The sequence below is a fragment of the Vigna umbellata genome, chromosome 1 (genome assembly GCF_029865625.1).
Source record: "Vigna umbellata cultivar VRB3 chromosome 1, Vumbellata_1.0, whole genome shotgun sequence".
Lineage (NCBI taxonomy): Eukaryota > Viridiplantae > Streptophyta > Magnoliopsida > Fabales > Fabaceae > Vigna > Vigna umbellata.
In genome coordinates, this window is record NC_142165.1 from 51,070,403 (window position 1) to 51,086,774 (window position 16,372).

General features: G+C 34.3%; 1 protein-coding gene and 1 pseudogene across 1 annotated transcript; one reads left to right on the forward strand and one right to left on the reverse strand.

The window, feature by feature from the left end:
• The first annotated feature begins 397 nt into the window (after window positions 1–397).
• On the forward strand, window positions 398–2,239 carry LOC124827120 (berberine bridge enzyme-like 8 pseudogene; annotated as a pseudogene).
• A 2,687-nt stretch (window positions 2,240–4,926) lies between these two features.
• On the reverse strand, window positions 4,927–5,637 carry LOC148205679 (uncharacterized). The gene has a single exon (XM_088111651.1). It carries the CDS (start codon window positions 5,613–5,615, stop codon window positions 5,142–5,144), a length of 474 nt encoding a protein of 157 aa, XP_087967777.1. The 5' UTR covers window positions 5,616–5,637; the 3' UTR covers window positions 4,927–5,141.
• Window positions 5,638–16,372: the final 10,735 nt, after the last annotated feature.

Below are 16,372 nucleotides of genomic sequence, written 5' to 3' on the forward strand. Positions count from 1 at the left end.
CTCTCTCCAATTACTACTATGTCAGCAAAACTTGAGGAGACACTGCTTATCATGTGTTCATAAAATGGTGGTTGTAGAGTATTCAAAAATATGGCAGTCATCTCCTTGTCACTCAGAGGCGGTTCTACTTGAGCAGCAATTTGTCTCCACCTTTGGGCATATTCTCTGAATGATTCAGACTCTTTCTTCACCATGTTCTGCAGTTGTACTCTGTCAGGTGTTAGATCTTTATTATATTCATACTACCTTAGGAATGCATCAACCAGATCTTTCCATGAGTAGATGTGAGTCGTATCTAAGCGCATGTACCAAGTTAGAGCCACGCTAGTTAAACTTTCTTGGAAGAAGTGAATCAAAAGTTTTTCATCGNATAATAAAAAATACATAGATTTTGAAAGATTATTTTCTTCTTTCCTCTGAGAGGTGAACCAGAAAACATTTCCATTATAGAAGATGCTTGTTTCTGCAATCTTACCTTTTCTCTCAATCTTTCTTCTAATGGCGGCCTCAGATCCTGTTGAAGACGCCATTCTGCAGTGTCTCTCTCTTCATTCGGACCCTTCCTATCCAATCTCCTCTGTCACCTATTTCCCTAACACCACCTCGTACATTCCCATCTTGCAATCCTACATCAGAAACCTCAGATTCACTTCTCCCACTACTCCTAAACCATTGTTCATCGTTGCCCCAACTCACATCTCCCACGTCCAAGCCTCCATCATCTGCTGCAAAAGTTTCCAACTTCAGATCAGAATAAGAAGTGGGGGCCATGACTATGATGGTCTTTCCTACGTGTCAAGGTCCCCGTTTGCGATCATGGACATGTTCATGATGAGATCAGTGGAGGTCAATTTGGAGGATGAGACTGTGTGGGTTGACTCCGGGTCAACGATTGGTGAACTTTATCATGCGATTGCTGAGAGGAGTAAGGTGTATGGTTTCCCGGCTGGGGTGTGTCACAGTGTTGGTGTTGGAGGACACTTCAGTGGGGGAGGGTATGGGAACATGATGAGAAAATTTGGTCTTTCTGTGGATCATGTTTTGGATGCTGTGATTGTGGATGCTGAAGGGAGAGTCTTGGACAGGAAGAAAATGGGGGAGGATCTTTTCTGGGGGATTAGAGGAGGTGGGGGTGCTAGCTTTGGGGTCATTGTGTCGTGGAAAATCAAGCTGGTTCCTGTCCCTGAGGTTGTCACAGTTTTTAGAGTTCAAAAAACATTGGAACAAGGGGCTACTGATGTTGTTCATCGATGGCAGTATGTTGCCGGTAACATACATGATGGATTGTTTATAAGAGTGGTTCTTAGTGCTGTCAAAAGGAAGGGTCAGAAGACAATCAGAGCCAAGTTCAATGCCTTATTTCTTGGAAATGCTCAAGATTTGGTTCGCGTGATGAGTGATAGCTTCCCTGAATTGGGTTTGGTTGGTGAAGACTGCATTGAAATGAGTTGGATCGATTCGGTGTTGTTTTGGGACAACTTTCCAGTGGGAACTTCGGTTGATGTTCTGCTTCAAAGGCATGATACACCTGAGAAATTCTTGAAGAAGAAATCAGATTATGTGCAGCAACCTATTTCCAAAACTGGGTTTGAAGGTGTATGGAGTAAAATGATGGAGCTAGAAAAACCTGTTCTCACACTGAACCCCTATGGTGGAAGAATGGGTGAGATTTCTGAGATGGAAGTACCGTTTCCACACAGGGCTGGTAACTTATACAAAATTCAGTACTCCGTGAATTGGAAAGAGGAGGGTGAAGATGTTGGGAACAGATATTTGGATCTGATTCGGAGGCTCTATGATTATATGACGCCTTATGTGTCAAAGTCACCCAGAAGTTCATATCTGAACTATAGAGATGTTGATATAGGGGTTAATGGACCTGGAAATGCTACTTATGAAGAGGCTAGAGTTTGGGGTGAGAAGTATTTCAAAAAAAACTTTGATAGATTGGTAGAGGTAAAGACAAAGGTAGATCCAAGCAATTTTTTCAGATATGAACAGAGTATACCATCCCTTGCAGCAGCGTTTAGTCTTGGGATAATGTCAGAATAGAAGATTGGTTGAAGAGGTATAGAATAAAGGGTTGATTCATTAGTATAGAAGTTAGCAATGAAATTTGATTGGATACAGAATTATTTGTTTTGCAATTGTATTCTCCCTTATGAGGGCCTTCTGTAATATCATTGTATACTAAGATTGCTACACCAATTATAGTAACAAACATACTATTATTTAGCCACTATAGCAATTTCATTATGCTCAAATCATGTTTATTTTCTCTCTAAATCGTCAACTGTTTGTGGAAGTTGTTGATGAATGCATCAGCCATTTTGATGTCTTCTTTCTCCTTCTCCAAAGCTATTTGTCTGCTCATCAATAGCTTCTTCCTTTATGAACCTTCATTGCTGCTCTTGTTGATGCGACTGTCAGTGGTGAAATCCTTTGTTTAAGTAGTGTTTGATTCTTTATAAATTGTGCTTTTTCAATACCATATTTGCACAACATAAAGAAAAATGACCATTCATAACTTCTAAACTTTTTATAGTCTCAAAATGTTTCTTCCATTCATCTTCATGTGTTTCTTTTGAGTTACTCTTTTAAAGATCCTTTAGGGTGTGTTCTTTTGAAGGTATTTGAGGGAGATGATTTGGGGGAGATGATTTGGGGGAGATGATTTGGGGGAGATGATTTGAGTGGATTTGAGGGTAATTTTTTTGTTGTTTTTTTGAGTGGATTTGTGGTTAATTGAGAGTGGATTTGGAAGGAAAGTTTGTGAGAATTAGTGTAGGATTTGATTGATGTGATAGATTTTAAAAATTAGTTTAATTGGTAGAAAATATATATTACGAAATTGCCCTTACTTATAAAAGTATTATAAAATGTTATTTTGTAATGTTATATTTAATTGTAAAAATGTTTATAAAGAAAAAAATTATGAATAATTTATAAAATTAATATTTAAAAATTATAAAAACTAAATAATCAAACTTATTTTTAATAAATTAGATAATATAATATACCTAATTTTATTAAGATGTAGATCTTTTTAAATTATAATATTAAAATAATTATAAAAAAAACTGAAAAATAAAATAAAGAGGTATTAGTTTGGAAAAGGAAATGACTTTGCTTTGGAAAAATGTATAACGTTGTAACGGGTTACGCAAACGCGTAACCGGTTACGCATTAAAGAAAATATAACTAAAAATGTCTTTATTAATAATAATTATACTAATTATAATAATAATAACATTACTAATAATAAAAATAATAATTATGAGATTAATAATTTATAGTGAAACGATATTGTTATAATTAAAATTCACAATTAAACTTTTGAGTTGTATATTATATTAAAATGGAATATATATAAATATTAGAGTAAAATGTAAATATATGATCTCATAAAAAATAAATACAATACAAAATTGTTGTTACAATTGGTAAATAATAATATTTATAATGATAATAAAGTAATAATAATAATAATAAATTATAGTAATAATAATAACAAAATAATAATAATAATAACAATCAAAATACTAGGAAAAGTAATATGTTAGGATATTGATGTAAATTGGGACATGGATTGAAAATATTAAGGAAGTTACGTGTTTTTTATAATATATAAGAAAGTTATGTTTAGGAAGAGAGTGTAACCGGTTACGTGTTTTCGTAACCGGTTACGCGTTTTGTGTACATAACCAGTTACGCGTTTGCGTAACCGGTTACGTCTGTCAGTCAAAACTTGTCATTTTTCTCTAACCAGTTACTCTGCTGTAACCGATTACGCCACCTCGTCGTTGCTTAAATTGGAGGGCACAGACGACATTTCACTCACAATCCGCGCAAATCTCATCACAACCGCGGGTGACTGAACAGTGCAACCATCTCGCATTTCACCGCAAATCCATCTGCGCATTTCACTTCAACCGAACGCAGAACGAGCTTAATTCCTCGCTCGCAAAACTGTGTGAACAGTTAAATCGCTTCAAACGAACACAGCCTTAGATATACAAAGTTTTTTTCTTTTTAATCTCAAAAAATGCATTCATCTTACTGAAATCAACTTTTATGTTCTTTAGAGTACTAGTTAAAAACTTAAGAGATGTCCTCATCATTTTTATATCAAACTCATACTTAAAGTGTGACTTGCATTTAAATTATGTAGTTTGATTTATATTAGTAAAAAAATTAATGTTTTACATTAAGCAAATATGTTCTAATATATTAAGTTGTAGATAAGCATTTATAAAATTTTAAAAAATTCACGACTTGTTTTTTATAATTATTTTACATGTAAAGTTTACAAAATATTGTATTTAATAATAATAAATAATAATAATTTATTCATTTTGATATATTTGGATAAATTTCTCTCTAAAAACTTATAACTTGTTTCCATGACTTAAAATTAACTACACAAAAACTAATCTGTAGTTATAGAAAAAATTATTTTTTTATTTTATGTTTATAGATCTTTGTGGATAAATTGATCCAATCGCACCCTTAGTCGTCGGATTATAATCTTTTAGCAGCTATTAGATATTACTATAATTGCATAAACTTCATTGTAAACATTTCTAAATGAGAAAAATAAGAAGAAAAATTTATTATTTTTTCTGCATGTTAAAATTAAGTATATTTAAATTAATTTATACATTATATTTTTAAAAATTTTATTTTAACTTATTAAAAACTAGTTTCGACTAATTGTTAAATGTATTGTTTTTGGGGTCTTTTTAGATATTTATCGAAAAATTAATCTTAGAATGTCAAAATGTCAAAAAAAGAATCTGAATTTTCAGTTGAAACTTTTGTGCTAATCTCTCCTAAACTTTTAATATATACTGATATTTGTATATAATTTTTTTAATATATTTTAAAACATCAAAATTAATTAAAAACAAACTAAGAAACAGCATCAAAACAATAAAATCACATCATCCGTGCTTTGGAATAATAGAGTGAAGAAGAACTTTTACACTGTACTTTATATAGATGCTATGAAGAGACAAATTTAATGATGATGAAATTTCACTCCAAATGCATACAGATTTTAATGAATATTATTTCAGTTGGTAAAATAAAGTTTTTAATTTGAAGAAGACGGAGGAGAGAAGGAAGAAGGAAGAGGAGGGTTACAGAGGAAGGAAAAGATTTGGATTGAGCAGCGATCCTGTACGGGCGCACCCAGGTACATCTTGGAAGTCGGTGACGGGAAATTCCTGCGAAAAAGCTCCGACGAAAAACTGAAGCGTGCCGGAATCCTGGTGGAGCTTGATTCCGGTGACGGGGAGCCAGAGGAAGAGTTTCTGAGCCTGAATCCCTGAGACGTGGGAGACGGAACCGTAGGTGAGGGTGCCCTTGATTAGGGTGTTGTAGTAGACCAACTGGTTCTCCCAGTAGACATAGCAGGGAGCATCTAAGTGGAGGATGAAGGAGGCGTCGGAGGAGAGGGTGTAGGAGATCACGTTGTTCGGAAGAAGACCCTTTGGAAAACCGTACTCAGGGAGAACATCGTGGATATCTGGAGATCCTGTGCTGCTTGACTTCAGATCTCCATGGAAGAGGATTAGGATCGTTGACAACAGCATCATCCTCTGTGGGGACATAGCTTCACACTCAACCCTTCAATAATCATCCAACCCATATATCTATATCAATAAATTTCATTTAACAAAAAAATACATTTAATTAATCAAAGTAAATTTATCTGAATTATTCCATGGTATTATTCAATTATTTACCCTAATTAATAATTAGTATGCAATATTTCTTGAAGAGGTCAACAAGAATACGTCATTGAAAAGAGTCCATCGAATATGTATCAATATACTTGATTGAAAAATATCTCTAGATAGTATGACACCGAGAAACTTATATAGGACGATTCTTCAAGAAAAAAAGTCATTAAGATCTTTTTATAAAAAAAAATATTGGAAAGTGTTGAAATAAGAAAATTTAAAGACTTTTCTTTTTTAAGGGTTTTATCGTTACTAAGTAAAATCAAAAGATCAAGACCTAAGTCCTTTCGAAAAATTTAATAGTGTTATCATATCAGTTTTAAATTTATTTATAAAGTATAATTTGATTGTATAATGAGATGGAAAAAATGAATTATATCAAAGTTTATGTGAGAGGTTATGTCACTAAGGATGTGACTTGAAAATAAAATGACGGGTGAAGCTTACTAATTTCATAAATGATGTGAATTAGTTGTGATACGATATTTTACAGAAAAAAAATACTTCCATTTTTTAATTTAAAATTTTAATATATATAACAAAATAAATAAAAAAATATTGTAAAATAAGATAAAAATAAAGATGTCACGTAATTATAAGTCTTGTCACCTATATTGTAAAACTAAAAAAATATATATTTTAGAAGTGGTAGTAGTTTAAAAACAGTGAAACTCGATTATTTTAATATTAAATAGTTTATTTATAAATAATTTTATTATAAACGAGTTTTATTATTTTAAAAGTATCATCTTTCTAGAAATTATTTTGCATGTATCAATTGGTTTTCTTTCTTTGTTTTTGATTGATCTAGAGTTTCAAGGACTCTCTATGTTTCCAATTTGGTGTTTCGTAGATTCGTCTAGGTATTCCTTGCGATTCAAGTAATCGACGAAGCGTTCTTAGAGTTGGGTAGTTTTTTTGAGAGGCAAGGAAAGCTATTGTTTGTCTTTAAATTTGATAATAATGTGTGAAATTGTGATTATTGATATGTATGTTATTATATAATGTTGGATATGTCTAAAATGATTTTTTAATGTTAATTGTGTTTGACTAAGAATAATGAATGGTATGATGCTTTATACTTTGTGTGAGTTTTGTGTGAAATTAAAGTAACTTTGTGATTGTCGTTAGTATGATTGTGTTGGTGTTAAATTCGGTTAAAATGTTAAGAGTAAGGTGGAAGTAGAGTTATTAGTCAATTTGGTCTAAAATGGAGGTTTGAGATGTGATTTTCTGAAATACTAGTATAAAGTGAGAATTTGTGATTCAAGAGAGTTAATTTGGTCATTTGTAACTTGTCGGGATGAGAATTAGTTGATAGGTGTGTTAGTTTGGAGTAATAGGTCATTTTGGAGTAGTTTTACAAAGTTGATTAAGTGTATTTTTGGGGTTTGAACTAGTGAGATTTTGAATTTTAGGTTTTGTGTATAAATGGTCATTTTAGGTAGGGTGTTAATAAGTCATCTGGGACTGGTTGGAGTCCCTAAGTTGTTTAAAATAAACTATAACTGGTATAATTCAATTTGAGTCTATAAAGTGAGGTTTTGGTTAATTTTAGATTGAAATCTTGTGGTTAATTAGTTTTAAAACGAGTTTAGGTTGGTTTATATGCATTTGGTTAGGTCAATTTTAGTTTAGAATACAATCTAGGAGTGTTAGAAGTTGGAAAAGATACATAGGATAGATCATGAGTGGTTGAGGAATGCAAATTCTGTAGTTTTGGTGTTGCAGAATTATGCAGTCTCATTGAGCAAGTATGTGTCCACTGAGCGAGCAGAACACTTCTAGCTGAACGAGAGGTGAGTGAGCAGAGCCCTATTGTTTCTGTTTTCGCACAACGAGTATTGATGGTTGAGCGAATGGGCTAGCAGACACTTTTAGCTTAGCGAGCATAAATGGTGGCTGAGATAAAAATATCAGATTTTCAACTAAGTTTTTACATATTTTCTTAAAGTGTGTGCAATGTATGTAAGTGTTTGAATGATTGGTTTCTACTACTTGTTGTGGAGTATGAATTGATTTGTAATATGAATTGGAAAACAATGTTATGTATATGATCAATGATGTTATATGTGGGAATTCAATGTGGAAGTATATGAATATAAGTATGGTTTCAAATGGTTTCACAGTTGGTAGCATGAGTTCCACGGAGGAACTCCTTCGATATGGTTTCAAGTATTGATATTATGAATGGTCGAAGTTAAGCTGAGTTTTATCCTTGACATTCTAATGATAATGCATGTTCAAGTAGAGAATGACGAGTCATGTCGTGAGAATAGCAGGAGGTTTGAGCCTGAGGGGCATTTCTGTTGAGTGATTTTCGGCAAGTGCACCGAATCGTTTCAAGTAATAAACCATGGTAAGACTAGGTATCGTTTTCCCAAGAGACTCGTAATACTAGAGAATTGTGCGATTAACAACTCATCTAGACTCAATAGAACAACATTCATTTACAAGCATGTGCAAAGAGATAAATTCACAAATATACAATGGTTGGACTTTGGTCATTAAAGGCACTTAGATATGGACAACACTAGAAATTATATGAAATGACATTGCTAAGGATTAGTTTTCACCTATTTCACTCTTATGCTTACCCAAATTCACCTCCTCTCCATCAATTTACAAAAGTCAATCCACAAGAACACTCTAGCCCTAATCCCTTAGGTGGAAGAGCCTAGGTTTTCCCTATTAAACTCCAATCCCTTGGAAAATCTAACAAGCAAACCTGCATTAAAGAGCTAGGATCTTAAGACAACATGTGAATCATCTTCCATTCCTAGAATCAATGACCACAAGGACTCTTGTTTCAGTTTCAAGGTTCCATCTTACGTCCCCATAATCCATGAAACCCCAAATTCAAGTCATGAACATTCCTATTACATGCAAGCTTTAAGATTGGAAACAATAATACTAGCAATTGATAGAAAAGGACATATATATAATCAAATCAATCATCCATTACACAAGAATTCATAGGCTAGAACAATCCCTAACAACATGAATCTAGTTCTCCACTTCCATGGAGAACCCTAAAGCTTACAAAATGGAAGATGGAAGAAGAAGGAGACCCAATGGAAGAGAAGGAGATGTTCCCATAAGCTCCTCACGGCCTCCATGAGCTTCAGCAGTGAAATTGCGCCTCCAAAGAACTAAAGACCCAAAGCCCTTTGCGTTTCTGAGTTAAATAGACAAATCTGCCATGTCAGCAAAAAATGGCGCTCCAGCCCCCCTGTGTGGGGTCGCCCCAGCGCGCGACAATCATGATGCAGTGGCACTCCAACCCCTTGAGCCAGGGGGGCCCCAGCTAGGTTCAGTTCTCTACATTGTTGGAGATTCTTCCAAACATAGTTTTAGCTACAAATTAATGGGATTAGTGATGAAGTTACATCAATGTAGCCCAAAACACATTTATTTAGAAAACAACACAAAAGAAGAGGATTAAGCAAGTTACAAGTTAGAAAGGAGTTGATTTTGCTACTAAAATGATGCTTAGATATTGGTAAGAATTAGCATTATCACTTTCTGCATTTAGCAAAAGGGTGTTTGAGGACTAACCTTGTGTGTGGTAGAGTGAAACCCATTGGCAAGGGCTCTACAAAGCAGTAGAGGCCACCACAAGTGCAGGAACCTCTGTAACTCAACATTCCATACAATATCTGGATAGTCAGTCTAGGCCTTTGTGTAAGACCCGTATAAATAAAATGATTTCTTACCTTCAATATTTTATTTTGTGGTATTATATAATAAATTGTGATGAAAAATAATATTGAGGAATATTTAAGGAAGGGAAGAAAATTAAATTAATATTGGTTTCATAGTAAATTTCGAAAAAGGTTGAAAGAGTATTTAAGTATAATTGTTTGCGCTATTATATTAGCGGATGGAAGCCTGGTCTAGTGGGTGATGTGAGTGCGCATGGGAGGGTGTGTGTGCTTGGTCTCAAGTTCAAGAGCGTGGAAGTGCTTCCATTAATTGATTCCAAGAGGGAGCTTTTATTCTCATTGGGGCATTTCTTTTTTTCTACATGTTTTCTAAACTTAGGAGGCTTGAAAATGACCTTGGGGGAGGTTAAAGCTTGGAGAGTGGAAAAGAGATTTTGGAGAGCAACCAAGTTGGGAGAGAAAGGAAGAGCCACCCTAGCCTTGGAGTTTTTGGACATCACTTGTAGGAGACCAAGAGGAGTGGAAGCTTGTTGTCTAGTGAGGAAAGGAAACCTAAGAGCCTTTGGAAGCTAGCTTGAAATTGAGGTAAGGGGTTTAACTTGGGAATATAATATAGTGTATGATGGGTAGAAGGTGATTATTTTTTTTAGTGATGATGCATTCATGACCTTGGTATAATATCTTTTACGTATGGATTGGGTAGAGGGGTGGTCATATGTTAATTCTCATTTTGCTATTGTATTGGGTTTACTTTGGGGTATACATGTGGATTTCAAAATGGTGTGTTGTAAAGGGGTATACGATGGGTGCTTATATTTTTGAAAGTTTTGTTGTGTAATGGGTATATATGTTTTGGGCACCTTGGAATGATGCATGTTTATGGAAAATATCATGGGTACACTTAAACCGTGTTGTATTGTGTATCATTTTGCATCCTTTTTACCTTGTATGAGTTAAACACCTTGAAAGGACACTTATCTATACTCTTTAACCAAGAGTGTGGGTAGGATGGGAGTAAGAGTTGTCTTCCATTGTTGGAAGAGAAAGACTTGGACTATGAAAATGAGAATGAGTGTTGGTGAGGGATGGGTGTCATGCGGTTTCATTCAAGGAGTGAAGTGTGATACTTTGAAGGAGTATAAAGAAGAGAAGGATAGCTTAGAGAGAGTTTCTTCAAAAATAGGTTGTTTATTTTTGTGATAGAAAGAGAAGATGAGGAAGAAAGACAAACAGAGGGCACAATTTTGGATGAAAAACAGTGAAGGGAATGAAGGTTGGTGTCATGTGTGGAAGAGGATCATGAAGAGAGAAGATTGGAAAAGATGAGAGTCTTGGACTTTGGGGTTGAGAAAGAAAAAGAACTTTATCATTATTTTCATAATTATAAGAACGAAAGATTTGATTAAGTTTAATTATAGACTTTCAAGTCATAGTTTAATTATAGACTTTCAAGTCATTAACTCTACTAAATTTATGGGTTATAATCTTATCACAAAGAACATAACACAAACATTAAAAAAAAATTGTTTTATTTTTAATATGACAAAAAATATTTTAAACCAAAACATTGGTCTACATATAATGTTGTTAAGAAAAAAAATATGATTATTTCTGAATTTGAATTATAAGAGACACAACAAAAATAAATTAAAAAAAATACAAAATAAAATAAGGATGAAAATGTCAAAATCTAACAAATTGATAAGTCTAGTCAAAATTTATTATAATGTTAATCTCTGATAAAAATCAGAGTTTCAATCCAAAAATCAAATGCAAATGCATATAACTATATGCATTTGATGTCCCATATATAAAAGTCATTTAAAAAACCCTTAAACAAAGCTTAAAAATCTTATGGCAAAAAATAATTTAAAAATTTAAAAAAGTTTTCTCCCTACATCTTCAAGTTGACATTTTTACCCTTTTGTAATATATATATATATATATATATATATATATATATATATATATATATATATATATATATATATATATAAAAGAAAATTAGACAAGCATTTGTTTACCAAACTGTGAGCTGTATATTTACTCCCATGCCTCCCCAAGTCTTCTCTTCATGCTTCATCATTCTCCTTCTTCTTTTGATCTCTCTGATGGTGCTTGGTGAGATCCATCACAGCAACACTCTCGTTTTGCTCCATTCATCTTCATCTTTTTCTTGATTTAATCTCATCTTCTATGTGTAAACATTTTTATTTTTTAATATTTTAAATTTTATATTTCTTTTACTTGATATATTTATTTTTATTATTTTAAATTATTCAAATTTTGATATTAAGAAACTCGTGGAATTTGATTTAGAAAATTATTTACAAAAAGTCATCGAATTTTTGAAACCCAATGAATTTCAAAATCCAAGGAAGTTATCCGATTTTGAGATTGGATTAATGTAGTTATTGTGAGGCCCTAGATAATTAGCAATGATAATCTCTGTCACATCAAGTTAATGCACCCACGTCCATGGTTCAGAAACATTAAAAACGCACTTTGCACCGCATGCACGCACGCCACGTGTCACGAGAGAAGCTTCCAATTCAGAAGTGGGTGTGCAGGTGTCGGCTTGGGAGACGTTCGTCCAAACAAACGTGGATTGAACAAAAATGGATTTTTCGAAAAACTCTCTCTCACCTGCACGCACTCATCTTCTACCTCTGAACTCAACCCTTCATTTTCTCCACCTTCTCTCTAGAACTCCCAACTTCTCTCTACTGTAATTCTCACGCTCCTTCTCCGATCACATTTCAGAACCATAGGAACGTTCTCTGAGACGTGGGCGTTATTCTGGACCGAACAGAATTAGGATCTAAGCTGGTAAGTCCACTCCTCCAGTCGTTCGTCCATTAGGTTTCATGCGAAACCAGGTTCTGGGTTCATGCATGGGTGAAATCTGAGTTATTTTTGATTTTTGGTGTATAGATTAAGTGAAAGTTAGTAAGTGAACCTTGGAGTAGAACGCTGTTAGAGGACGCACCATACCCTTGCTTTAGGACGTTTCACATACTGATCCGGGTAAGGGAAGCTTATTAATTTAATTTATACTTGTATGATTGTATGAAAGCATGAGATGAACTGGATGCATGAACTGTATGCTGATTTGTTTGTCATGAATGATCACTATTGTGTTGAATATGATTTCTGTGAGTTTAACTGCATGTTGATTTTGATACGCATGGATTTAGAGTTGCATGATTTTGGTATGGTTTGATTTGTTAAATATGACGAATTCTATAAAGTATGCGAATTAATGGTGTATGTGAAAGTATAAGATTATGAATCGTATGAGAAATGTGAGTTAATATAGTTGAAATAAATCTGGATATAAGGATTCTCTCTATGATAAAGTACGCTCGTCATCGTACGGTCTTATACCGTTCGGTTTCCCTGGAATTTGACTTAGAATGGAATTCTTTCATTCGGAAAGAATTCTGATCTGGAACGAGCGTCCCCAGTCAAATTACTATGTTTGAGCGTTCGGCTCAGCATATAGAGGTCGTGTACCTTAATTTAAATAATATTAAAATAAGTAGCGCTCGGTCTTATACCAAGCATTCGTCCTAAATAGCGCTCGGTCTTATACCAAGCGTTCGTCATAATTGGTGCTCGGTCATCTACCTAGCGTTCGTCATAAGCGGTGCTCGGTCTCATATCAAGCGCTCGTAATGTTGAATAACCATTTGATAAAATAACGTTCGTTCAAGTATTAAAATATTCATTTCCTTACGTTTGTTCAAATACTGACATCGGTCTTCCATATACATAATTTCACAAAGAAAATTCTAAGTATTCTTGACCTCCCTCTTACATTAGATCTGGTCCAAGTCTTTATCATGAAATTTTTCTAAGTACCAGTATACTTCCAATAGAGTCAGTTCATTTAACTGACCAAACAGAAAATTACGTTCGTTATATATTTCCCTGTGTATCCAGTATCTTTATCTGGACGTTCGTCCTAATTCTTCAGAGGACCGAACGTTCGTCATTTTATGCATTTCAATCTAAAGATGTAAATGATAATGAATGATGATAACTTAAAGTGTGAACACTATATGGATCGATATTATGATATTGGATTTTGGACGAGCGTTCCAGGGAGGAACGTCTCATATATATTGAATATTAAATTTGGTAAAGTATGACTGTGGATAAGTTAAGACTCGCTGTCCATCCTGATGTTCCGTGATACTCATCTTCATGTAGAGGAGGGTAGTCATGTGTGGGAACGGCAGGAGGTCCTTAGTCCATAAGTTAACATGGGCGACGTAAGAACGGACTAACCTCGAGTGGCAGCTGTGAGAGTGTATCAGTTACTACATCACTCGGGTGCAAGGACGCTTGTAACTACACAGATTCATACAGTCCGGACGGTCGGTCTAGTATATATATATAAATTTCTATGTTATCTTATGTTAAGTTACATGCTGTTTGTGTGAATTGTAATGTTGAATGTATGTGGCGATTGTATGAATTAAATTATATAAGCTTACCCTTTCGTTTTTCCTTGTGTTGTCCATTTGTCTATGTACGTTCGTCCTGTCTTGCAATGATCATCCGTGTGGATGTGAGCAGAAGGCGAGGCTACCTTAGAGGAGGTGATCCAAGAAGAAAACTTAGTAGAAGTGGAAGTGAAAGCGGAGCAGTAGGACGTCCGTCTTTCATTTTTAGTTTAGACGTTCGCTTCTGAATTGGACGTTCGATTACTTTCCTTTTTGTAAAACCGTTCGTCCTTATCTATTGTAATTATGTACTTAAGCCGTTCGGCTTCTGCTTTCGTTTTTATTAATGAAAAGACTGCATTATTAACTATTAATTGTAATTAATTCTGATTTATGGTAATTACTGTATTTTGGGATGTTACAGTTATCAAATTTCAAAATCCAATATTCATTTATCCAGGATTTCAAAGTTCAAAATTCATTTCTTCCAAATTTCGAAATTAGTTTATCCGAATTTTAAAACACGATACTCATTTTATTATTTGTTTTTTTTTAAATTTTATAAATCTATTTTACTAGTTTTAATTTAATAAATTATATTTTAAAATATTAAAATATTAACATATATTAAGTTATATAAAAATATTAGAGTAAACTAATTCAAAGTATTTAATAAATTTATTTAAAGTTTTATTAAGTTAAAATTGATTCAAATAAAATAAATTTATATTTATGTTAACTAAAAAATTATAGAATAGAAAATTATACTAATTGAAATATTTATTAAATTTTAATTAAAAAAAATTTAAATATATGTTAAACAAAATTTGGTATAAGTTAATATTTTAATATAATTTATTATGTTGTTAACTGAATTTCAAAGTCCCATTAATATATTGTTTTTAATTTTTGCTTTTTAACCATAAATAAAGAATGATAGGTAAGAACTAAAATATAGACAATTATATATGTTATATATATATATATATATGTTGTCAACACTCAATTTTGTCCGGGTTGTAAAAGATTCTTTTTATTGGGTTTTTATTATTTTCCTTTTATTTTATTTTAGCTTTTGTTTTATTCTATGTTAATGTATTTAGATCTTTGCTTTTAATTCAATTTTTATTTTATTTCTTATATTCATTTTGTTTTAATAGAGTTAATTAATCAAAATAATTGAAAAATTGAAAAATAAAATTAAAAAAAATAAAATTTAAAAATAAAATAAAAATTAAAAAAAAAAGGAAATAAAAAACGTGGAAAAGAGGGAGAGGAGGTATGGGATGCGTGTCTGGAGTGGGGGGACAAGGTGGTTACAGGAGAATATTTTCCAAGATTTTGGGGGAGAGGATTTTGTTGGATCAGGGAGAGAAAAAGGGAGAAAGAGGACACACACGGGGATCATCATTTGGGGGAATCATCATCCATATTCATCATTGGCACCGGCAGAGAAAACGAAAGGCTAGGGGAGGTCACTGGATACAGAGTGATAGCAGCAACCATAGCAGCAGGTAAGTTTCTGTTCACTTGTGCATCCAAATTCATCATGTATGCTTACTGCTTAAACTCCATTCACCCCATTCTCGCCAGCCCATATACCATTATCACAGAATCAATTATCCCCTTCACGCTCATATGCACACAACACACTCATCTCTTCCAATACCAAGTTAACGAGAATCAATCAATTAAACCAATCAATAAACAGTAAGAAATTAGGGGAGGCAGAGAAGGAAAAGTGGTGTTGCGGGGGGCATTCGGCATTCAAGAAAATCCTCGAATGGAGAAGAATAAGAGGGGCGTTGATGGCACCGGTGAGGTTAGTGGCGTGACTGCGTTGAGTCCCGGCAGCCTGGGCTGTTGAGAAGGAATCTGGTGGCTGTGGAGATGACCAGGGAGGTAGACGAGGATAGGCACAAAGGGGACATTATCATGGCAGTGGTCGGGTTCGTCGTGAAGGTTGTAGCAATGATGAAGTTGATGTTGATGGATGATGATGACGCGAGCGGATCAGAGATGAAGGCGGAGGAAAACTCTACATGAGAATTGTTGGTTTTCGAAGAGAGAAGAATGGAGACGGTGGTGTCGTGGCTGGCGGTGGTTATGGGAAGCGCGAGTCGTCGCCGGCGAGCCCAAGACGTGTTCTGGTTGAAGCAACGGTGGCCGGCTCTGGCGGAGATGGCGGTGAGTCGTGGTGCTGAGTAGGAGATCTTGGATCTCTGGAGAGGGCACGAGCCGGTGTGAAGGAGTGAATGAGAATGGGAAGGCGGAACCCCTGGGGAATTCTAGGTTAGAAATTAACCATGTGGGCCAAGCCTAGAAATGAACGCACGTCCGGGAACCTTAGGCCTTTTTGGAACGCTCGTTATTTAGTCTCGTATTCAAACGTCCGTTCGGACATTTCTTGGACGGACTATTTGTTAGCCATCTCCACAACGAACGTCCGTTCGTCATTTCCGATAACGAACGTTCGTCATTAGGCTACACTGTTTAAACGTTCGTTCAT

Excerpts from the sequence above, each read along its gene's own strand:
- LOC148205679 (XM_088111651.1), bottom strand. The coding sequence starts at position 5,615 with ATGTCCCCACAGAGGATGATGCTGTTGTCAACGATCCTAATCCTCTTC.